At 39.8% G+C, this 25,182-nt stretch overlaps 1 protein-coding gene across 1 annotated transcript in view; it reads left to right on the plus strand.

The window, feature by feature from the left end:
- The window catches only part of MORC1 (MORC family CW-type zinc finger 1), a 243,862-nt gene that overhangs the window by 21,885 nt on the left and 196,795 nt on the right, over positions 1–25,182 (plus strand). Inside the window, exons 3-7 of the mRNA XM_064273472.1 lie at positions 4,895–4,963; positions 9,796–9,886; positions 10,601–10,709; positions 11,724–11,883; positions 14,077–14,182. Coding sequence (XP_064129542.1) covers positions 4,895–4,963; positions 9,796–9,886; positions 10,601–10,709; positions 11,724–11,883; positions 14,077–14,182 — 535 coding nt within the window. The remainder of the gene's footprint in view (positions 1–4,894; positions 4,964–9,795; positions 9,887–10,600; positions 10,710–11,723; positions 11,884–14,076; positions 14,183–25,182) is intronic.

A 25,182-nucleotide genomic window follows, 5' to 3' on the forward strand; every position in this document is an offset into this window, starting at 1 on the left:
TGTTTATTTGTTTTTGGTATTCATGTTAGAACTTATTTTTCATTACAGTGACTTGTGATATGGCTATCAACGTAGCAAAATTGATTTTTCTTAAGAAAAAAAAAGCCAGAGCTAGGTCTTACGCACAAATAAATAAAATTGGTCTGGGACTGGATAGTAAATCTGAGCATTGGGCTAGCTTCAAATTATTTTAAAATATATATATATTTTTAAAAAACGAGATCCCTAAATTACTCTTCAATCTTAAGTTTTCTTAAAGTAAGTTCGGAAGAGGCATGGGTGTTTTATTTGTTAGTGTGTGTAGTCTAGTGTGTTCTAGTCTAGGTTCTCTAGAGGAGCAAAACTAGTGAAACATATATATATAAAAAAAAAACCCAGAAACATATGTGTGTATATATATATATATATATAGACACAGAGAGAAAGGGGGACGGGGAGGTAGAGGGGGAGAGAGGTTGTTTTACTTAAAGGAAATGTCTCACGTAGTTGTGGGGGCTGGCAAGTCCCAAATGTGTAGGTCAGGTGGCAGCCAGAGACCTCCGTAGGATCATGGGATTGATTGCGGGGACTGGTGAGTCCAAAATCTGCAAGTCAGATAGGCTGGAGACTTCTGCACGCTTACATCCCAGAAACCTGAGATCAGGTGACAAGAAGAGTGCAGGGTCTAGAGAGAGAGAGATTGAACTTTGCCAGAATTTCCATTTTTATACTAGAGGCAGGTCACATCCTAAAGAAAAATGTTCTTTCAATTGATTGGCTGATCATGTCAGATCACATCATGGAAGATGATTACACTATATCACAGGGTTGGAAGAGCAACCAGTCCAGTATCTGCCAAACCACTGAGAATCACAGCCTAGTTAAGTTGACACATAACATTAACCATCACAGCATTCAATAAATAATTTTTTGGTACGTACCAAGTGCCAGGAGCTGGGCTAAGTGCTGAGTACACACAGTGCCTGATTCTAGGGAATTGACATCCTAATATGGAGTGTGTGGAAAATGTGGTATGTATCTATCTGCCCTTTAATAGGTAGAGAGCCCACAGTTTTCATCATGTCTCTGAGGAAGCTGTATTCCAAAAATGTGTAAGAACCACACTGGTTTGTGAGAAAAGTAAATACATGAACAGGTATTGTGATACAATATAAAAGATTACAAAGGGAACTTTCAGTATGAGCACATGATGTGGTGGAAGGGACAGGAAGTCCTCCTAGAACAAGTCCTGTATGAACTAACACCTAAAGGGAACTGGCCATTGCCCTGTTGAATTAAGGATGGAAGGGGCAAAGGAACAGTATGTGCAGTGGCTAGAACCCAGAGATAATACGCGATGTTGATGAAGTTGCAAAAATGTTTGAAACGTTGAAGATTAGTCCAAGGGAATGTGTGTGTGGGAGTGGAAAATAGCAGTATGGATTGGGGAGGAGATGACAAGAGTGAGGTTGGAGAGCTAAGAGGTCCAGGTCATGGAGGTAGGAAAGATTCCTTAACTGATTGGATTTTATCCTGAGGCAGTGGAAAGCCATGGCAGTGTTATAAGCAGGAGAGTAATGAAATAGTCAACTGATTGCAGACTGGCTGCATCCTTTGATTTTAGGGGGAGCAAGGAGTTAGGGAGCTGTTATTGTAGTCCAGAAAAGAGATGATGGTTGTCTGAAGTAAGGCAGTATAGTAGGGCTGGAGAAAGTGGCCAAATCTCATAGATGTGGAGGTGGAATTTAGAGCACCTGGTGTCTGTGTGTGGGGTGAGGAGATGAGGAACTCAGCGACGACCTTGTTACTTGGGCAGCTGAAGCCTAATGGCAGGATGATGCTTTGTATTGAAGCAGACACATCAGGGAGAGGAGTCAGTCCAATGAAGAAGGCATTGCTTTGTTTGGACATGCATAGTAAACAGATGCAGGGGCACTTTATCCAATAGGCAAGGTAAACCTGGTGCTTAACCAGATCATCTGTAGTGAACAATTTCACATTTCTTTCATCACATCAAAGATTCTGCTTCTAGGTATGGCTGGCATCTGTCTCTCTCCCAACCCCATGGCACCTTCCTCCAGAATCAAAGCCTCTTTTCAAATTTGCAGTCCTTGACAGGAATGGATTACCCAGTAATTACTACAGATTAGTAAATAAACACAAGTAAGCCTATGCTTACCTTACTAACTGGGTAATCCACCCATGAACAGGTGACATTTAGCTGAAAAACATAGTTTTAAGGAATTGGAATAAACAATGTCAGATTTAGAAGCTATGATTGCTAGTTTACAATCCGTGTTTAGGATTTACAGAAAAAGTACTGTGTCAAAACAATAAAAGTCTCATAATTAGCTCTGATTAAAAGTGAGAAGTTTTATTGTGGAATAGACAACTCAAGTTGGGCAGTGCCGAGAAGGTTACAAAGTGCCCAGCATTAGGGAGGGGAAGAAAGGTCTATATACAAAGATTTCAGGAGCTTCTGAGCAAATATTCTGATTGGTTGATATTTTAAAATCCCAACCAGTCAGGCATATAAGACAGTCACAAAGTTAAGACAATGCACTTATTCTTTTTAACATCAGCTTTTTCTGACACAAGGCTCTGGGAACAACCTAAACAAAAGCTTTCTGAGGACATGCTGTGCAGACAACATTTTACATACTTAAACAAAACCACATACTTTAGCCATTAACCTTCAAAATTCCTCCAGGAAAATAAATCAAGTTTCATGTACTTCTGGGAAGGCAGAAGCAGGGACAGAAATGGGGCCTGATATCAGACCTGTTTCAGCCATTTTATTCATGTTAAGCACTTCACATTAAAATTGTTCTAACAACCATGTACGTTTCCTGGCAATCTTGAGCCTTCCCACCCATCTCCTGAGGAACACCCTTTTCTTGTAGCCTCCTTCTGGGAGAAATTTAAACCAAGAGCTGCAAAGTCAGCTGCAGCTACTGTGCAGAGCTGCCTGAGGCTAAACCTGACCAGTACTGGGATCAGGTAGTTACCAGTTCTGGATGACTATTAGGATAGCCAGAGGGAGCTTTTAGAAAAACTACCACCAATTCCTGAAATTCATTCAGGACCAATTAAGTCAATATTTCCAGATGATTCTAAAGTGCAATCCAGGTGGGAAACTACTGCCTTGTGCAAAGAGCTCAGTGAAAGTGGGATGCCTTCACTGGGTACTGAAGAAGTGTCAGCCTTAGAGGGAAAGTTGAACAGAACAGATTCCTTAAGGAGAGTCTGGAAGGGTATCCTGCTGCAGAAGCGGAGGCAAGCAGACCAAAGGGTACAGAGAAAGAGCTGGGGAAGTGAGGCGGCCAGGCAGAGCCCGGGAGTCACCAGGTGGTGCAGACGGTTAAGCGTTCGACTACCAGCTGAAAGGCTGGCAGTTCACATGCACTCAGAAGGGCCTCAGAAGACAGGCCTGGTGATCTGCTTCTGAAATGTCACAGCCTTGAAAACCGTCTGGAATAGTTGTACTCTGCACACACGGTGTCACCGTGAGTCAGAATCAACTCAACGGCAACCAACAGGAAGGCAGAGCTGAAGGGGCTGTGGACAGGCAGATGAGTTAGAGTCAGGTGACAGGCAGATGAGTTAGAGTCAGGTGACAGGCAGATGAGTTAGAGTCAGGAGGTGGTTAGAAGTGGGCATACGACCAGAACGTTATGAACCCTGAAAGCGTAAAAAAAAAAAAAAATAAGAAACGGTTGCCGTCAAGTCAATTCCGACTCTTAGCAACCTTATAGGACAGAGTGGAACTGCCCCATAGGGTGTCCAGTGAGTGCCCGGTGGATTCGAACTGTCTATCTTTTGGTTAGGAGCTGTAGCTGTCAACCACTACGCCACCAGGGTATCTTTTAGGTGCTTATACATGGATTATCTTGTATCATTATTTAATATTTAAAATGTGAATACAAGGTGACCGCTCAATACAGGTTGGCTTATCAGATGTGCTGGAAGCTCATTTCTAGGGACAGAGGGCAGATCAGTGGTCCCCTGGGGATGGGGCAGCCATGGAAGGGGCAGAAGGAAGGGGCTGCAGAGGGCACCAGGAGGTGTCTGGGTGGTGTATGCGTTCACTGCTTTGATCCTGCTGGTGGTTTCGTGGGTGTATTCGTATGTCAGGGTTTACCAAATGGAACAGTTTAAACACATGCAGTTCATTGTGTAAAAATATTCAACAAAATTGTTATTTTAAAAAAGGAAATGTCCTAGAACTCATATGTACAAATGTTGAAATTACTTTCAGAGCCAGTTTAAAAACTGTACATTAAAATTAGCCTCATTAGTTTTAGTTATGCCTTAAAATTTTTTTAAACCAGATTGTATTACATAGCTTAATAGTATATTTTAATCATCAAAATTGATTCCAAATACGTTGGCTGTTTTCAAAAATCAAATGCGTCTTCAAGAGGCAAATATTTGCTCCTCCTAAGAAACACTGAAAAATGGATCTTAGGGAAATTAACTACTAGAAGGGAGCCTGATGGCAGCAGTAAGAATGGCCTGGATTTGTTTACCAGAGTGCTTTGGTGGAAGGGCACAAAGGTTGGTCAGTTTGATTAAAAGATCCTGGGGTCTCCCTTTATTCCCTCCCCTAGGAGGAAATGCCTGCAGTTTAAGGGACCAGTCCAGTTCCAGAGCGGGCCGAATCACGCTGATACATAATTTATTAACATGTAGATATTTCATGTTAATTCTAAGTGTTTTTGGTGCACGATGTTTTTCCCCTGTGGTTTCTGTGAAGCCTGTAGCCAAGACTCTGTCCCTTGCGCCGTCGTCGTCGTGCCCCAGCCCCGGCACTCCGTGGCCGTGTTTAAGGAGGGAGGGTAATTACATGAGCAGCGTGACCTGCCGACGAACAAATTAGCCCAGTATTTATTAGTAATGCTGCTTTCTTTTACAGTGGATAATGAAACACTGCAGGGTGGATTCATGCTGTGCTTCCTGGATGATGGATGTGGCATGAGCCCCGGTAAGTTAATTACGCAGATACCTAACTGGCTGTTAAAGGAAACAGTCTGAAAATGCATAAAATAAATAAAAATAAACTGAGCCATCTATGCAAAAACAGGTATGCAGCCATTAGGGAATATAAACCCTAGACTTAACTTACTGTTGAACTTTTTAGGCTTAACTGTTCAGCTCGTGGAGTCAGTTCTGTGTAACCATCTAAACCAAGACAGAAAGTATACTTAAATAAATATTGTCAAAAAATGAAAGGCAAGGATACTGACTGTTTTTAAGAAAAAGCATCTGGGATTGAATGCAAAACAAATAGAAATGGAAGGGATTCTGAGATGGTTTTCAGCCCGCCCGTCAGTATTGCTTCCAAGAGCTGGGGCAGCTTCCGGTGCCGCTAGGCTGTCTCTAATTTTCTGCTTCACTTTGAGGTAGAGGCTGCCTCCTTGTATTTTAGCAGTCGGTGTTTATTCTCTTCATGTTCACGTTTGCTTGCTTCAATTGAATGTTCCCATCATAACAAATTCATCTACAATAAACCAAACCAAACAAGTTGCCATGGAATAAATTGACTCATGGTGACCCCAAGTGTGTCAGAGAAGAACTGTACTCTGTCGGGTTTTCAGTGACTGAGTTGTCAGAATTAGATTGCCAGGTCTTTCTTCCAAGGTGCCTTTTAGTGAACAAAAACCTCTTCCCTTCTGGTTAGCACCTGAGCATGTTAACCATTTGCGCCACCCGGGCACTCTTCATTAACTGTGATACATGTTTTAATTTCATTGTGTCTTAGGTGAAAGCTTATAGTGCAAATTAGTTTTTCATTCAAAAACTTTATATACAAATTGTTTTGTGACATCAGTTGCAGTCCTCACGATGTGTTAGCACGCTCCTCCTTTTCCTTTCCCCCCTGGGTTCTCAGAGTCCACTTGTCCAGTTTTCCTGAAGCTTCCTGCCTTCTTGTCATCACTTTTGGACAAGTGTTGCCCATTTGGCCTGGTATACTTGATTGAACTAAGAAGCACATTTCTTGTATGTGTTATTGTTTGTTTAATAGGCCTATCTAATATTCGGCTGAAAGGAGGACTTCAGGAGAGGCTTCAGTTTTGAGTTAGTATAGAGTTCAGGGGCCATAGTCTCGGTGGTTCCTCTATTTTCTGTCAGACCAGTAAGTCTGGTCTTTTTTTGTGAATTTGAATTTTTTTCTGCATTTTTCACCTGCTCTGTCCGGGACCCACTACTGTGATCCCTGTCAGAGTTGTTGGTGGTGGTAGCCAGGCAACATCTAGTTCTTCTGGGCTCAGGCTGGTGGAGGCTGTGGTTCTTGTGGTCCATTAGTCCTTTGAACTAATATTTTCCTTGTGTCTTTGGTTTTCTACGTTCTCCCTTGCTCCAAATGTGATGGGGCCAGTAAATATATTTCAGATGGCCGGTCAAAAGCCTTTAAGAGCCCAGACACTACTTACCAAGGTGGGATGTCGAACATATTTTCTTTATGAACTATATCATGTCATTTGACCTATATGTCCCCCCTAGACTATGATCCCTAGCCCTAAGCTGCAGTAACTTGGTCCCTCAAGGTGTTTGGATGTGTCTAGGAAGCTTCTATAGCTTTGCCTTGGTCAACTTGTGCTGACTTCCTCTACATTGTATCCTCTACAATATATTGTGTGAATTTTCTTTGTGTCTTCAAGGCTAGCACAGGGCCACACAGAATAGGTGCACAATACCTGCTTACTGAGGAAATGAAATGTTATTCCCTCCGATAAGGGCTTTAAGTTATTTGGGTATCTTATTCCTGAATTCTTGTAACACTTGTCTCTGCCCCCACAAGCCAGGGTTTTTGACCAGTAGGTTTAAAAAATGGTGAGGGAGCTTGTGTAATATGTGAATGTTCTGGTCAGTTCCATGGCAGGGCAAAGGTGGTTATTTGACACTGATATCAACTAAGAACACAGAGCAAAGCAGTTATTTTCTTCTGGGTCTCTGCAGTCTCATTTGGTCTGAAGAGTCAAAGGATATGTATTAGCAAGTTTACAAAATGCTCAAATATCCCACCCAGTCATTGTTCTGACTTTGTTTGGACAGAATTTAATTTTTCTGGGTAATTTTAATTAAAAGTATTGTTAGTGCATTGGTGTTTAACTAAGTATGAGAAAGTACTTTTCAGTACTAGCCTGGGCATTAAGTTCATCTTCCTGAATTCATGAAATAAATGATGGAATATAAGTGATGTGTTCTAAGGGAATTCCTTAAGATGCAACTCCTTTCATTTACATCCACAAACAAAATACTGAAAACAGAGACAAGTGACAAATATTCAGATCTTTGCAAGAAACTTACACCTTAGTTGATTTATATAGCAGTAAAACCAACCAACCAACCACTAGTGTTGGCAGGGAGTTGCTTGGGTGGTTCAAATGCTTTCTGGGCTGCTAACTGAAAGATTGGAAGTTCAGGTCCACTGAGAGGTGCCTCTGAAGAAAGACCTGGTGATCTGCTTCAGAAAAAGCAGGCAATGAAAACCCCATGGAGCACAGTTCTGTTCTAACACACCTGGGTTCACCATCAGTTGGGATCAACTGATAGCAACTGGAAGGAAGGAGTGTTGGCAAAGAAATTCTTTATTAACATTGGAAATCACATAGTAAATTAAAAGGAAGAATTTATCTGATGACTGAAAATGGGATCTATCTGTTGTCCAGACTAAGTGAGATCAAGCTTGACCCATAGAAGAGGGCCACAGTAAATGCCAAATTCGTTTCTTGCTCATTACAGTTCATCCCACATACAGCATCCTGGGTGGGGTTTTTTTTTTTTTTTTTTTTTGGTTTCTTCTTCTCCCTTTTAATGTAAATCTTACCATGTCATTATCCTGCTTAAAACCCTGAGTGGCTTTCCATCCCTTAAACAGCATTCAAACTCCCCAGCGTCACTGTCAAGGTCTTGCGTTATGTGGCCCGGTCCTCCTCTTGGCCTTTGATTGCACCACTCCCTCCTTCGTTGGCAGCTCTGCAGTCGCATCCACCTGCCCCTCATCTTCTGACTCTCAGCTCCAGTGTCACCTTCTCAAATAGGCTTTCCATGATCATCCTGTCGGCAGGCCACACGCCATTATTTCTCTATTACCTTACCCTAGTTGTTTTTTCTTTACTTAATACTCTCAGCAATGATCTCATTGGTCTTTCTTTCAGGCCGCCTTCAGTAATCTGTTGCTGTCCAGTGTTCCATGGCCACCCCATGTGTTACACAGAACTGCCTCCACTACCGGGACACAAAGCCTTTCAGGACAAGGGCTGTGTCTGTGCTGTTCAGTGTCCTGTGTCCATGCCCAGAACTCTGAGAGTCCATGTGGTGTAGTGATGAACACAAGGCATTTGTTCTCTGACAGTTGTGAGTTGTAATCCTGGCTGTCCCATTTATCAGCTGTGTGATCTTGGGCAGGCTGTTTAAACTCCTTAAACTTACGTTTCCTCATCTGTAACATCCAGATCATAATATCTTCTTTGCAGGTTTGCTGTAAATATTAAATAACAATGCATATAAAATATAACACGTATATAGAATGTACTGAACAATAAATGGTAGGTTTTTTTTTCTATTGTCATCATGTATACTCCTGCCTAATATTTGTTGTTGTTAGTTGCCTCCGAGTTAGCTCTGACTTAGGGCGACTGAGCGTATAACAGAGCAAAATGTTGCCCGGTCCTGCACTATCTTCGTGATCGTAGGTATGTTTGAGTCCACTGTTATGGCTATTGTATAGTGCCTTCCTACCTAGGGGGACTCATCTAGCACTGTATCGGACACTATTCTGTTTTGAGCCATAAGATTTTCACCGGCTGATTTTTAGAAGTAGACTGCCAAGTCTGTTTTGGCCTGGAACCTCTGGCGAAGCCTGCCCACCATGGCTGACCCTCCTGGGATTTGCAATACTGGTGGCAGAGCTTCCAGCATCACTGCAACGCAAAACTACCACAGTATGACAGACTGACAGCTGGTGGTGGTCACCTAACACAGGAGCTTTTTATCAGAACCTGATGCAATATCCAGGGAGTGCAGACAAGTAGGGTGTCTGGTAGCCTTTACACTACCACATCAGGTGCCACTAAGCTGTAACGTGTCTTCAGCCAAGCTGATGCAGGATCCTCAGGGCCATCTAAAACGTGTATTCAGGCATGCTAATTGAGAGATCCATTAATGTCTTATCTTGCTGCTCTTAGAGCGCTATTCCTATTTCTGGAAGTAGGTATTTTCAGAAGGCCAGAGGATTCCTTACAGAATCCCAGAATGTCCTGGAGAGATCAGAAAAATGACTCTGAAAGTCTGAGGCAATTAACCCTTCTTTCCAGGTAGTATCAGATCAGGAGCCAGTCTGCCCTTCTTTGTCTTATGTGGACAACCTGGACAAAAGTCAAATCCATGGGAAAATTACTGTTAGTACAAATAATAGTATCTATAATTTGTTAGCACTTACCAAGTACCAAATATTGTATTCAGGGTTTCCCAAATACATCATCTTATTTAGTTCATTTCATTTGTTTCCATCAAGAGCTTTGTAATGTAAGTATTAATAGTTCCCTTTTATAGATGAAGAAATTAAGGCTCCAGTTTTTAAACACTATTTTCCTAAGGTCATATGACTAGGTCTATCTGACTGTGAAGCCTTCTTACCTCCTCTGATCTAGGTTATGGAACCTGACCAGAGTCCTTATCTCTGGGCTGACCCAAAAGGTATAACTTGTCCTAATGTCTTGAGATCTGTGAGAGGTTCTGACAACTGGGCCTCTGGCCAGTATCAATGGCACATAATTCCTAACTACCTTAAAAAATTTTTGTGGATTACAGAGGAAGCTTCAGACATTATTTATTTTGGAACATCCAAAAAACGGTTATCAACCTTGAAGTTCATTGGGCAGTATGGCAATGGTCTTAAAAGGTAAGCCAGTTTCCCCTTAAGGCATATCTTATTAATATTGGGAACTATATTTAGTTAAAGACAGTCCCACACAGAATGATCCAAGTGTGTAAAACTTAGAAAAGAATATCAACCTAGGGTAAATAGTCATTTTGTCTCAAAGTCCAAGAGGGTGGGGTAAAGGCATAGGGGTCCTACTTTGTGTAGAAATCACCATATCCATTAACTGACTTGTATCTTTACAACTTAAAAAAAAGTTAATATTAAATATAATAAGCTGAATCTTCTCTCAGAAATTTCTGAAGCAACCTCCATGTACTTTAGAGCTTCGTTGTGTCTCCATGTTCTGTTGTTCCTCAAAGCACATTTTAGCCTAGGAGATACATGTCCATAGTTTATTTTTTTTAGTACATCTCAGTAAGAGGTGAGGACAAGAGGCCACTGTCATCTGGGACTCTTGCCAAGGCCAGATGATGGTTCTTCCCTCGGGCCCCAGGCAGCCACATATCTTTAGCAGCCACTTGTCACCCAAGGCTGTGTGGCTAGAAGAGTTCAAATTCATCCCCTCTGCTTTGAGGAAAGAAAGTAACAATACTTGTGCCTTATTGGTAATGGGTCATCAAAACAGTGGAGCTTTTTCTATGAGACGACCACCCTGGTACAATACATAGCACCATGCTCACCTGTTTCCTCTTTTTAGTGTTAGTGATAAACCATTATTTTCTTCATTCATAGTGGGTCCATGAGAATTGGCAAAGACTTTATTCTTTTTACAAAGAAGGAAGAAACAATGACCTGTGTGTTTTTCTCTCAGACGTTCTGTGAAAGAGAAGGTCTTAGTGAGGTAAGATTTGATGTTTTCTTTCTGTTTTTGTGGTAATGGTGGTGGTTTAAATTTATCCTGCAGGATTCAAAGTGTGTCATATGTTCTGACTGTCTTTAAGTAAATAAAATACTGAATTCAAAGACAATTTAAAGAAATTGAATGCAAGTTAGACTTTAAACTATGACTCTAAATTCAAAAAAGCCCATTGCCTTCGAGTTGATTCCAACCATAGCAACTTTAGTGACCATAATTTCAACTCTCTGTGATGATCCAAAAAGCATTTCATTCATTTGCAATGCCTGAGTTTTACTATTATGCCAGTTATTCTTTTTGTGTCTTAGTTTCCTAGGGCTTATGTAAAAAATACCATAAAGTAGATTACTTTAAACAGAAATTTATTATCTCACAGTTTGGGAGGCTAGAAGTCCAAATCAAGATATAGGCCATGTTGATTCTGCTTGATGGCTCAGAGAAAGAAATATTTCCATTATGAGTTGGAATCGATTTGATGGTAATGGGTTTGGTTTTTGGTTTTTCTCCTTGCTAACAACAATAACAACATACAGTCTCCATGAGTTGGAATCAACTCAGCAGCAATGTGTTTTTTGTTCGTTCATTTGTGTGTTTAGAGCTACTTCATGCCATCAATACCTGAGCCTTTCAGGGGCTTCTGAACAGGCTGGTTCTTTGCATTTCTGGTATCGGCTTTGGATTCATCTTTCTTGGGTCTGCTAAGTCATCTGTTTTTCAACTTCTAAAATATTGGTGCCATTGTTTCCTATGCCGTTCTACCCATCTTTCATGAGGAGGATAAGTAGATTTTATCCTTTCGCACGTTTCACAATAAATCATTTTAAAATAAAACCCTGAGTCCCTAATTGTTATGTTATCCCCGAAAACTAGAGTATAGGGGGAAGTAATCTTTGTGTTTTGTAATTTGGCTGGATGAGAGTATATGAATTAGGATTAGACAAAAGAGATGATGATTTTTGTACATTTCATAATAAATTGATGTTTATTTTTGTTTTAAAGGTTGTGGTTCCAATACCTTCGTGGTTAACAAGAACCAAAGAGTATGTCACCAATGATCCCATAAAATTCTCCACAGAAGTATCTATAATTTATAAATACTCCCCATTTAAAACTGAAGCTGAATTGATGCAGCAGTTTGATATGATTTATGGAAAATGTGGTAAGATAATAAAAATGGAAATTCTGATGAAAGCATTTGTTTTCAGTGTCTTAAGAAAGATAGTATAAATATGTTTTCACTTTTTTGTATTTATAATCTCACATGGGATCTTACAGGGGCAGTCATTTATTTTATTCATATCAATTTTGTCTTAAAAGAGTCCAAACATGAGTCACTGTATGTCCCTGATAATGGGAGAAAGGTTTGTATAGTACTTGTATGAGCTGATTGAAACTGGATGGGAGGAGGGTGATACAGGCTATGACCTCGGGGAGTCCACAGCTACACCATACAACAAAGTTAGGAGACACTTAACTTCAGCACCTGATACTAGGTCACCCCAGGTTTATAAGAACCCAAAACTCAACTGAGGGTTAAAAAAAAAAAAAAAAAACCACTGCCTTCGAGTCAATTCCAACCGGTAGTGACCCTATAGGACAGAGTAGAACTGTCCCATAGAGTTTCCAAGGAGTGGCTGGTGGATTTATACTGCTGACCTTTTGGTTAGCAGCTGATCTCTTAATCACTGCACCACTAGGGCCCCACAAGAGGGTTAGTGACTTATAAACTAATGAATTCAGGTTCCTGTGGTAAAGAGGTAGCAAAAGGTTTATAAACACTCTTTCCGAATCAGCAAGTCTTTTCCCCATTCTTTCTACCTCCACCAAATTTCTATTCAACAGTAGGATGCACTGTCTACTGACATTTTTAGTGCCAACCTTTCTCCATGCTTCCTTCTACCACTTCTCATGTTTAGAATCACAAAGAACCCTGCTGTAGAAAAAGCTACGTGTATATTGTTTTTCTGTAACTGCTTGATTCATGTAATGTTTGTAGTGATATTCTGAGAAATTTGTTTCTGATTTGGCCTACTTTACTTTCAAAATTGCTTGATTTTATTGCCTTATTCATGAGGTTTTTTAGTTCTCTTCGAACTATGGAATACTCATCAGTATCAGTGATGGTCTCATTCTTTGCTGGATTCTTTTCTACATGCCTTATAAAAACTACGCATTTAATCCTCAGAGCAATTCTATGTGTCTCATGACTCCATTTACAGGTGAGAAAAATTAGACATGGAATGGTCAGGAAACTTGTCTGAAGTCACTGTATTAGTAAGTGATAGATAAAAGATTTAGACACAAGCATTTGGCCTCCAGATTCCATATTCCTAGCCACCATGCTGTTTTCCCTCGTCTTAAGAACTACCAAAAAACAAAATAATTGGTTGTTTTGATTTCTCTGACAGTCCTGTTTGTCTTCATGTCATAGTCAATTTTGTAAAGAATATGAGCTTTTTGTTAATGCTGTAGAACAGGGGCCATCCAGCTGTGACCGGTGGACCAAATCTGGCCCCCACCCCCATGGAACAAAACAAGACTGAAGGGGTGCACCAGCACTGGGGCAGGGACTGGGAGGCAGGAGAGAACAGGAAAGTTGGTAATAGGGAGCCCAGGGTTGAGAAGAGAGTGTTGACATGTCTTGGGGTTGTTAACCAATGTCATGGAACAACGTGTGTACTAACTGTTTGATGAAAAACTAGTTCATTCTATAAACCTTCATCTAAAGTACAATAAAAAAAAAAAAGGAAAAAAAATCTGGCCCCCACCTATTTTTGTAAATAAAGTTTTATTGAAACACAGTCATACTCATTCATTTGTGTATTCTCTATAGCTGCTTTCATGCAACAGCAGCAGAGAGGAGTTGTGGCAGAGACTGTATGGGCCTGCAGAACTTGCAATATTTACTATTTGACTCTGTACAGAAAAAAAAAATTTTGCCAACCCCCACCATGGAGTCTAAGGCAGTATTTTGTATTTGTACAATTTTTTTTTTAATTTATGTTTCTTCTTATACGCATTGATTCCAGTTCTCTTAATGAGAGCTTTACTCATAATAAACATTTGGTTCAGACTCCTAACAATTTTCATGATGCAAATTATGAATACAGTGCCAAAGATTAAGAATCCATATTGAAAGACTCATAATGAATTCAGTAGTAATACAAATCTCCAGGCTGTACAAACAACACTCTTTGACAGAGAGTAGAATTTGCTATAAGACACATACATCTTGGAACTTAGGCAAACATATTATGTATGGAAGTACAATTCCACAGATGAGATGATAGCATAAGACTAATGTTTAGTGTATTTAAAATATTGACAGGTGAAACATCTATTTTCCTACCAGGTACTTTGCTGGTTATTTACAACTTGAAGCTTTTGCTTAATGGAGAACCAGAACTGGATGTTAAAACTGACCAAGAAGATATTTTGGTTGCTGGAGCCCTTGAGGAGTGAGTAATGTGTGTGTTCAACACAGTGTTTCTCAACAATGGCAGGAAGCTGGAGTTATGAGTCCTGCGTCCTGGTTCCAGGTCTGAGACCCCTATAGTGGGATGATTTATCTTACCAAGTTACAAATTAACTAAATTAGGCTAATGGTTTCCAAACCTGGTTGAGCCTCAGAGTGACCTGGGGAGCTTCTTAAGAAGTACAGGATCCTGGGCCTCATCCTAGACCTACTGAATCAGAATCTCCAAGGATCAAGCCTAGTATTAATATTTGTCAAATGTTCCCCAGATGTTTCAAAAGTGCCAACATATTGGGGAACCACTGGTGTATAAGACCTCTAAAGCTTTCTAGGAAACCCTGGTAGCATAGTGGTTAAGAATTATGGCTGTTAACCAAAACGTCTGCAGTTCAAATCTACCAGGTGCTCTTTGGAAACTCTACGGGGCAGTTCTACTCTGTCCTATAGGGTTGCTATGAGTCTAATTCCATAATTACTATCTTAAGGATATTAAAACCGAAAACAAAACACAACCACAGAGTTTATGATTCATTATAGAGCTTTGAAAGCAACATCAGTATAGTGTGAAGCAAAAAATAACCAGATGAGAGTATTATTATTTGCCTTTGTTCTTTGCCTAGAATGCCCCGTAAACTACATTGCTGTTGTTATGGCAGCTGTGCGGCTGAGTTGATCCCGACTCACAGTGAGCCTCTGTGACAGAAGGACTGTCCCATAGGTTTCCCTAAGCTGAAATCTTTATGGGACGATGTCTGTGTGTGTGTTACACACACAGCACGTTTCAATTTGGACTAATGGCTTTTTTTTCTTTTTCCAAATGACAAGTTTGGTTTATTCAATAAATGATTAAAAAATGAAATCAACCTAGGTAACTAATGATAGGAGGTCTATGAAATAGTCCATACCTCATCCATCCAATTTAAAGGTAGTTGTACATTGAATGACTCTTCTGTAGCATGGACTAATGACATTTTAGGTGCCCAGTATCCGCTTGTGGTGGTGGTGGTTGTTGTGGGCCACCAAGTCGATTCTAACTTGGCAGCCCTGAAGGACAGAGAACCGCCCCATAGGGTTTCATAGACTATAATGTTTATAGGAACAGATAGGTCGTCGTCAGGCCTTTTTTCCCGCAGAGCCACTGGGTGGATTCAAACCACCGATTTTTTGGTTAGCAGCCAACTGTTTAACCATTCTGCCACCAGGGCTCCTAACTTTGGCTAGTGGGTACCATATTGGACAGTATAGTTTTAGAATAAGGTATTGAAACCCAAATAAATACATCAACTTAACAGAGAATATTTTTTTCTTCTCTTTTCTGGGTTTGCCTTTTAAGGTAAAATTTAGAAGTTTCCTTCCACAGTTAGAAAATTTAATGTTTTATAAAACACTTTGGATTATCTTTTCCTACCTTTGTTATGATTCATATTTTTCTCATATTATTCCAACATGTGGAATTCTTAGTGAGCCCTGGTGGCGCAGTGGCTAAAGTGCTTGGCTGCTAACCAAAAGGTCAGTGGTTTGAACCCACCAGCTGCTCCACAGGAGAAAGATGTGGCAGTCTGCTCTCGTAAAGATTTACAGCGTTAGAAATCCTATGGGGCAGTTCTTGTCTGTCCTATAGGGCCACTGTAAGTTGGAATCAACTCTACAGCAGTGGGTTTTTTGGTTTGGGTGAAATTCCTAATTTTCAACAGTGGCTTGGCATTTAGCATTAGGTAACAATACATTATTAAAGGAATAGTTTGTTGACTAATTCTTTGGGGAAAAAGTTCTTTCTATTTTCAGGTTGTTTAATGAAGCCAGAAGCTTCTTAAGCCATTTAGGTGGTTAATTACAAAATAAAGAGAATGGATCAGACCTAGACCTTGTACTGTGTCACTTAGGAACATGGACCATGTTGGCTTTGCTTGTTTGATTTTTCAGCAAGTGTTCTATAGTTAAAGCCCAAGGAAAGTCTTGCAAGGACAGGGATAGGGTCTTATGAGGAAGGATTACTGTAAAGAGGAGACATAATTTCTGTGCCAAGGATGTATGTTTTTCATGGCTTCTGACATGGAGGCGCCAGAAGGGAACAGGAATGACACCTCCTTGGGGTAGTAACATCACTATAATTGCTTCTCTGAAAAGTTTTGGCCCATAGTTCCACTGCGTTCTTGACTTACACCTACTGTCTCCTCTCCATCACTCTCACACTCCTCTTAAACTTAAAATACATATATATTTTTTAATTTTTAAAAAGTACAAAATTTGCTATACAAGGCTGTGGATAACAACATAGTCAGTTAGTTCTGAGATTAACGCTGTTCGTCGGAGCACTCGGCTGCTAGCTGCAAGTTCGGTAGTTCACACCCAGCGTCTGCTCTGTGGGAGAAAGACGTGGCAGCCTGCTTCCATAGAGATTTACAGCCATGGACCCTACGGGGCAGTTCTGCTCTGGCCTACAGTGTCACAGTGAGTAGGAATCAGCTCGACAGCAGTGGGTTTTTGAATTTTACGTGAGTCTGCATCTGTCCAAAACAAGTTTCAGATCCGGGAACTGTATAATCTCAGGTTTGCTGCTAGATAACCTGTTCCTGCTGATTCTGAAAATAGTGTAATTTTCTGCACAGGAATAGGAAAATTCAGATTTTCAGGTTTTTACTGGCCTTGGAGAAGAGGGTTTTTTGGTATTATTTATGTTCCTTCCATTTTTGTTTATTGTAAAATCAAAAGGTAAACATTTAAAAAATTTTAAGAAGAATTTATATAACATGATTAATTTTTTTTATTATTACATTCTAGTGTTTCTTAAAAAGTGCAATTTGTCACTTTTCTTTTTTCCCGTATGATTTGCTTCTAAACTTTATTCTGTGTTACATAGTCTTTAGAAGTCATATTTCAGTGGCTTCATAATATTCCACTGAGTTGATTCACCGTAATTTTCATAACTGTTTTTCTCTTTTTAGATAGTAGCATTGCTCCCAAGTTTCATGTTATTTATGCATAATGTTGAAATAAGCATGTTCATGGAAATGCATTTTTTAAAATTCTTTTCAGTTATTTCCTAACAACAAATTCCTAGGAAGGGAATTACTGTATCAAAGGGTCTGAACTTTCATATAGATCCCGAAACTATTTGGCACCAGTTTTAAACTTAAGAATCAAAACTCTTTGTCATTTTGATCTGGGCTGAGGCGGTAACAGCAGTAGTCAGACCAGTGGCTGGCAGGGCCTTGTTTCCAATGATAACGACACCATAAAAAGTTCATTAGAAAAACACTACAAGCTCTCGGTTAGTGGTGTGATGTCCTTTGGCAACATCAGTCTAAAAATGACCTGTTTCACTAAATTAAAACAAACGCAGCTAGATAACAGTCATCTCGGAATCTTAGAAGGCAGGTGGTGAAGAAGTTTGAGTTTCACAGATGATATATTAAATTGGATTTTGAGATTGTGAATATGGTATAAGGAGAGTGCCAGCGATGAGATATAGATTTCCAGGGTGAAATGTAGAAAGTGGCTTGTATCAGGGGAAAAATCATGTTAAATTAACTATCATATTAAACTTAGGTCCAGTTCCATGAAAGAGAAGAGGAAGGCATGAGAAATAATTTTGTAAGAAACAAACTAGTGTTTGGAACAAAGAGGCAGGAAAAGTGCTGTGAATGCCGAATGCCGAGGAGTATTATAGTGATCTAATGACAGAAAACAAGATATTTCTTCAGGGCTGGACTTAGATATGTTTGTTTATTAATTTATGTTGTAGTAATTTTTGGAACTTTGGGAAAAGTCTCATGTTTCAAACTTTGTAGACTCTTCCTTGCCATGTTGTTTTTTTTTCTTTGAAGTAGCCTGTGCAAAACAAATCTTCAGGTAATTCTTTCTTTCCTTTTGACTAGCACTGTTAGTAACTTTCAATCACAATAACAATGAAAATTCCATTTAGAGACATTTTGAAAGGCCCTGTATTGATCGAGTGCAGTAGCACTGAGCAGATGAAAGATGGCAGACTGGAGGAGGGTTTTGGAACAAGCCAGTGACCATCATTGCCTTGTATGTGGTTAGTCGGACTTGGCATCTGCAGAAGCTACGGGGTTGTAATTCTGCTTCAACATTCCTTACCAGTGCTTAGGAAGATACAAGGTAGGGAATTAAAATTCTGTAATTAGGATGCGAGTCATTCATGTGACACAGAATTCTTTTTGTGAGAGCCAGTATGGAATTATAATTTCACAGTTTAGATTTTGAAATTTCACGTAAGATATACCACTGAGTCCTAGCCCCAAGCATTAGTTTTCTTTCCTTCCCCCTACCCCCTCGTCACCTGATGGCCCAGCTCCTGTTCATGGGGCATTAACCTTTATGTGTGTGTGTGGGGGGGGGGGGTTAAATAGAACAAAATTTTTAATTACTGAAAAATATTCAGACATACATAAATACATATAAAGCTTAAAAAAAGGTTGCCTAATTTTATATCTCTGCTCCCTCAATCCTTCTTCTACTACAAGAATTCTTTTGCAACTTGAATTTTTAGATGCATCCTATAGACTTTTCATTGTCAGTTTGTTAGATTTAATTTACCCTGTTTTTTCCCTATAACCTTTTATTTTAAAATAATTTAAAACTTTCCAGAAGATTTGCAAAAAGATGATACAAAAAAAATCCCATGTACCTTTCACCCAAGTTCCCGAAATGCTGATATTTGGACACTTGTTTAATCATGCTCCCTCCCCTTTGCCTCTTCTTACGTATGGTATGGACCCATAGTCTTCTTTTGTTCTAGGAGTTTTCATCTATCGCTTTTAATGTTAATTCTGTGGCTAAAGTTGCCCTAGATTTTGCTAGTGGGGCCTGTTCAAGCTGGCTCTTGTGTTCTTTTGACATGTCACTGTTATTTTTTGAGCAATTTTTCTATTATGTGGCATCGCAGGGTGTTCCTGGCTCATCTTGTACTTTCCCTGCTTTAACCTTGCCGTCAGCCTTTTCTCAAGAAACCCTGGTTCCTTTTATTGGTCAGTGCTGTGCTGCGTTCTTTTAAATGGCTGTTTTAAATGGTATACTTCATTCTTATAAGTGATTGTTGAATAGTCAGTATACATTGATTTTGTAATAATCTAATATTGTATCATAATCACTGTTATACACCAGTATACCCCTGTGGATAAGCAGTTAGGTTGACTTCACTTTTTCTCTATTTCAGACAATGCACATCTTTATACTTGTATTTTTGGGCACATGTATAAGTATTTCTTTGGTATAGATTATCAGAAATAGTACTGCTGGGTTAATTGGTAGTTATTTTTAATTTGAATAGTGATAAATTCCTGTTTCAAAAAAGCTTTACTCTGCTTTCTTATTTTAGGCTTTATATTTACCTTGCTTCTCTGATTATTTGTTTGTGCTCACACTTTTTTTTTTTGTTTTATTTTGTTCTGCGTTCTATTTCTCCCCTTTGTGAGATTGGTTGAGTTGTGATTTCATCTGTTCCCCCGAAGAAGGAAGATTCATTTGTTCCATTTTATGGAACAAATTATATGTCCCATTATACTTTTTCAGTGGATTACTTTTAAATGATTAATAAGAATACTTAAGCTTATAGTTTTCTTAATGAAATGTAGGGTGTATCAGTATCAATATCCTCTCACAAGTGGGACAGGACCTTAGCATCCTAAAGGGTTAACTGGACTACTGGGGGATGTTGGCAGCCTAATATCATGTAGTTTATTCTCTGTGTAGTGAGATGCATACACAATTAGAAAATACGGGCATCAGGTTATTGAATCCAGTTCTGTGGGAGCAGGTTGAAGGAATGAGAACCTCAGGCATATATGCAGGTAGTCTTTGTGAAAGGTGGGGTTGCCCAAGCCCATCAGTCACTGTCACCAATCCAAGTTACATTGCAAAGATGTGCTTCAAACCAGTCAACCTGAAAGTAGTGTGGTATATTATAAAAAATGAGGACTTTGCAATTGCTTAGGACTGGCCTCAAATTCTGGTTCTTCTGCTTCATAACTGTCTGAGTGTTCATGGGTATGTTTTATGCTCACTCATTCAATACATATTTATTGAGTGTCAGACCCTGTTTTAGGAGCTGGGAATATATCAGGAAACTAAATAGATAAGCTGAAGAAAATTAGAGCAAGTCCACAAGAGCCAAAGTACAACACTGAGTATATCACACCTGAATTTAGAGACCATCTCAAGAATAGATTGATGCATTGAACACTAATAACTGAAGACCAGATGAGTTGTGGAATGACATCAAGGATATAATACATGAAGAAAGCAAGAGGTCATTCAAAAGACAGGAAAGAAAGAAAAGACCAAAATGGTTGCCAAAAGAGACTCTGAAACTTGCTTTTGAACATAGAGTAGCTAAAGCAAATGGAAGAAATGATGAAGTAAAAGAGCTGAACAGAAGATTTCAAAGGTGGCTTGAGTAGATAAAGTATTAAAATGACATGTGCAAAGACCTGGAGTTAGAAAACCAAAAGGGAAGAACATGCTTGGCATTTCTCAAGCTGAAAGAACTGAAGAAATTCAAGCTTCAAGTTGAAATATTGAAGGATTCTACTGGTAAAATATTAATTGATACAGGAAGCATCAAAAGATTACACAGAGTCACTGTACCAAAAAGAACTGGTCTGTGGTCGTCCATTTCAGGAGGTAGCATAAAATCAGGAATCAGTGGTACTGAAGGAAGTGATCTGAGCTTCTCTGAAGGCAGTGGCAAAAAACAAGGCTTCAGGAATTTATGGAATATCCGTTGAGATGTTTCAACAAACGGTTGCAGCCCTGGAGGTGCTCACTTGGCTATGCCAAGAAATATGGAAGACAGCTTCCTGGCCAACTGACTGGAGGAGATCCATATTTATGCCTATTCCCAATGAAGGTGATCCAACCAAATGCAGAAATTATTGAACAATATCATTAATATCACATGCAAGTAAAATTTTGCTGAAGATCACTCAAAAGTGGCTGCAGCAGTACATGGATAGGGAACTGCCATAAATTCAAGCCAGATTCAAAAGAGGACATGGAAAGAGGGATATGATTACTAATATTAGATGAATTCTGGCTGAAAGCAGAGCATACCAGAAAGATGTTTAGTGGTGTTTTATTGACTATGCAAAGGCATTCAACTGTGTGGATCATAGCAAATTACGGATAATATTGCAAAGAATGGGAATTCAAGAACACTTAATTGTGCTCATGAGGAACCCGTACATAGACCAAGAGGCAGTTGCTCAAACAGAACAAGGGAATACTGATTGGTTTAAAGTCAGGAAAGCTATGTGTCATGGTTGTGCCATTTCACCATACTTATTCAATGTCTATGCTGAGCAAATGATCCAAGAAGCTGGATTATTCAAAGAAGAATGTTGTATCAGGATTGGAGGAAGACTCCTTAACAACCTGAGGTATGCAGATGACACAACCTTGCTTGCTGAAAGTGAAGAGGACTTGAAGCACTTATTGATGAAGATCAAATACTACCGTGTTCAGTATGGATTACACCTCACCATAAAGAAAACAGTCCTTACAACTGGACCAATAAACAACATCCTAATAAAAGGAGAAAATATTGAAGTTGTTGAGGATTTGATTTTGCTCAGATCCACAATCAACACCCATGGAAGCAGCAGTCAGGAAATCAAAGGATGCATTGCATTGGGCAAATCTACGGCAAAAGACCTCTTTAAAGTGTTAAAAAGCAAAGATATTACCTTGAAGACCAGGATGCGCCTGGCCGAAGCCATGGTGTTTTCAGTCATCTCATATTGCATGTGAAAGCTGAATGATGAATAAGGAAGACTGAAGAAGAATTGATACCTTTGAATTATGGTGTTGACGAAGAATATTGAATATACCATGGATTGCCAAAAGAATGAACAAACCTGTCTTGGAAGAAGTACAGGCAGAATGCCCCTTAGAAGCAAAGGTGGAAAGACTACATCTCACATATGTTACACATGCTATCAGGAGGTACTATTCCCTGGAGGAGGACATCATGCTTGGTTGAGGGTCAGCGAAAAAGAGGAAGACCTTGAACGAGGTGGATTGACACAGTGGCTGCCACAGTGGGTTCAAGCATAACAACGATCCTGAGGATGATGAAGGACCAGGCAGTGTTTCGTCCTCTAGGACATGGGGTTGCTATGAATCAGAATTGACTCGAAGGCACTGAACAACAACAACAGATAGACAAATACAACTGCCTCAAGAGAATTGAATTCTCCTGCAAGAGCCTTCATTCTAATGAAAAATTATGTATATTCTCTGAACTTCAGTATTTTCATATATAAAATGAGGTTATAATATCTATTTCATAATTTCGTATGGATCCTATACAGATAGAATAAGCCCATGCCTGGCATGTGGATATTCTCAGTGCATCCCCCACCCCCCCAGGCAGAAGCTTTCAAACCTCAGAGTTCCAAGAGCTTATTTTGCTTATTTTTTGGGGCTTCTCTTTTTTAATTGTTATAAAGATATAAAGAACACCAGATTTGCGAGTTTGACATTTTTATATGTACAATTCAGTCAAACTAGCGACAGCAGTTATGTTGTACAGTCATCACCAATTCCCTTTGCCACATTTTCTATTCCCATAAACAAAAATGCAATGCTGCCTAAACAATGATCCCTTCTACCCTGTCCCTTCTGTCCTTGGTCCCTGCAACGCTTCTGTCTAGCACTAACTAACTATACTGCCCCGGAAACTAACTCAGTACCCAGTACATAGCAAGTAACAAATGAATAAAATTCTGGTAAACTGAATCAAATGCCAGTGTCTCAGTAATTTCCAAGAATATGGCAAATACTTCCATCAGAAGGTGCGGGGACTCTCAGTGGTGGATCCCACTGTTCTCCATCCCTGAAGATCATTGTGGTTGTTGCTGGTAGATTTTGTCGATTTGGTTCCGACTCATAGGGACCCAATGCACAACAGAAAAAAAACACAGATCTTGTGCCACCCTCAGAATTGTTGTTATGCTTGAGCCCATTGTTGCAGCCACTGTGTCGATTTGTCTCATTGAGAGTCTTCCTCTTTTTTGCTGACCCTCCACTTTACCAAGCATGATGTCCTACCAAGACAGATCCCCCCTGATAACATGTCCAAAGTATGTGAGACATTGTCTCACCACCCTTGCTTCCAAGGAACATACTGGCTGTACTTCTTCCAAGGTGGATTTGTTCATTCTTTTGGCAGTTCAAAAGATGTATTCAATATTCCTCTCCAACACCATATACAAAGGCATCAATTCTTCTTTGATCTTCCTTACTCATCGTCCAGCTTTCACATGCATACGAGGCAATCGAAAACGCCATGGCTTTGGCCAGGCACACCTTACTCTTCCAGGTGACATATTTGCTTTTCAACACTTGAAAGAGGTCCTTTGCTGCAGATTTGCCCAATGCTATGCAAGTTCAAGGCGAAACTGGAGAAAAGCAGAGCAAGTCCACGAGAGCCAAAATAAGACCTTGAGTATAACCCACCTGAATTTAGAGAACATCTCAAGAATAGATTCGATGCACTGAACACTAGTGACCAAAGATCAGACGAGTTGTGGAATGGCATCAAGGATATTGTACATGAAGAAAGCAAGAGGTCACTGAAAAGACAAGAAAGAAAGAAAAGACCAAGATAGATGTCAGAGGAGACTCTGAAACTTGCTCATGAACGTCGAGTAGCTAAAGCAAAAGGAAGAAATGATGAAGTAAAAGAACTGAACAGATTTCAAAGGGCAGCTCGAGAAGCCAAGTATTACAATGACAGGAGCAAAGAGCTGGAGATAGAAAACCAAAAGGGAAGAGCATGCTGGCGTTTCTCAAGCTGAAAGAACTGAGGAAAGAATTCAAGCCTCAAGTCGCAATCGTGAAGGATTCTATAGGGAAAATATTAAACGACGCAGGAAGCATCACAAGAAGATGGAAGGAATACAGAGTCCTTATACCAAAAAGAATTAACCAATGTCCAACCATTTCAAGAGGTAGCATTTGGTCAGGAACCAATGGTACTGAAGGAGGAAGTTCAAACTGCACTGAAGGCATTGGCAAAAAACAAGGCTTAAGGAATTGATGGAATATCAGTTGAGATGTTGCAGCAAACGGTTGCAGTGCTGGAGGTGCTCACTCAGCTATGCCAAGAAATATGGAAGACAGCTTCCTGGCCAACTGACTGGAAGAGATCCGTATTTATGCCTATTCCCAAGAAAGGTGATCCAACCAAATGTGGAAATTATCGAACAATATCATTAATATCACACGCAAACAAAATTTTGCTGAAGATCATTCAAAAATGGCTGCGGCAGTATATGAACAGGGAACTGCCAGAAATTCAGGCCGGTTTCAGAAGAGGACGTGGAGCCAGGGATATCATTGCTGATGTCAGATGGATCCTTGCTGAAAGCAGAGAATACCAGAAGGATGTTTACCTGTGTTTTATTGACTAATCAAAGGCATTTGACCGTGTGGATCATAACAAATTATGGATAACATTGCGAAGAAAAGAAATTCCAGAATGCTTAACTGTGCTTGTAAGGAACCTATACATAGATCAAGAAGCAGTTGTTTGGACAGAACAAGGGGATACTGATTGGTTTAAAGTCAGGAAAGGCGTGTGTCAGGGTTGTATCCTTTCACCATACTTATTCAATCTGTATACTGAGCAAATAATACAAGAAGTTGTAGTATATGAAGAAGAACAGGGCATCAGGATTGGAGGAAGACTCATAAACAACCTGCATTAAGCAGATGACACAACCTTGCTTACTGAAAGTGAAGAGGACTTGAAGCACTTACAAATGATGATCAGAGACCGCAGCCTTCAGTATGGATTGCACCTCAAGATAAAGAAAACAAAAATCCTTACAACTGGATCAGTAAGCAACATCATGATAAATGGAGAAGAGATTGAAGTTGTGAAGGATTTCATTTTACTTGGATCCACAATCAACAGCCATAGAAGAAGGAGTCAAGAAATCAAATGACGCATTGCAT

The sequence above is a fragment of the Loxodonta africana genome, chromosome 20 (genome assembly GCF_030014295.1).
Source record: "Loxodonta africana isolate mLoxAfr1 chromosome 20, mLoxAfr1.hap2, whole genome shotgun sequence".
NCBI classification, from domain to species: domain Eukaryota; kingdom Metazoa; phylum Chordata; class Mammalia; order Proboscidea; family Elephantidae; genus Loxodonta; species Loxodonta africana.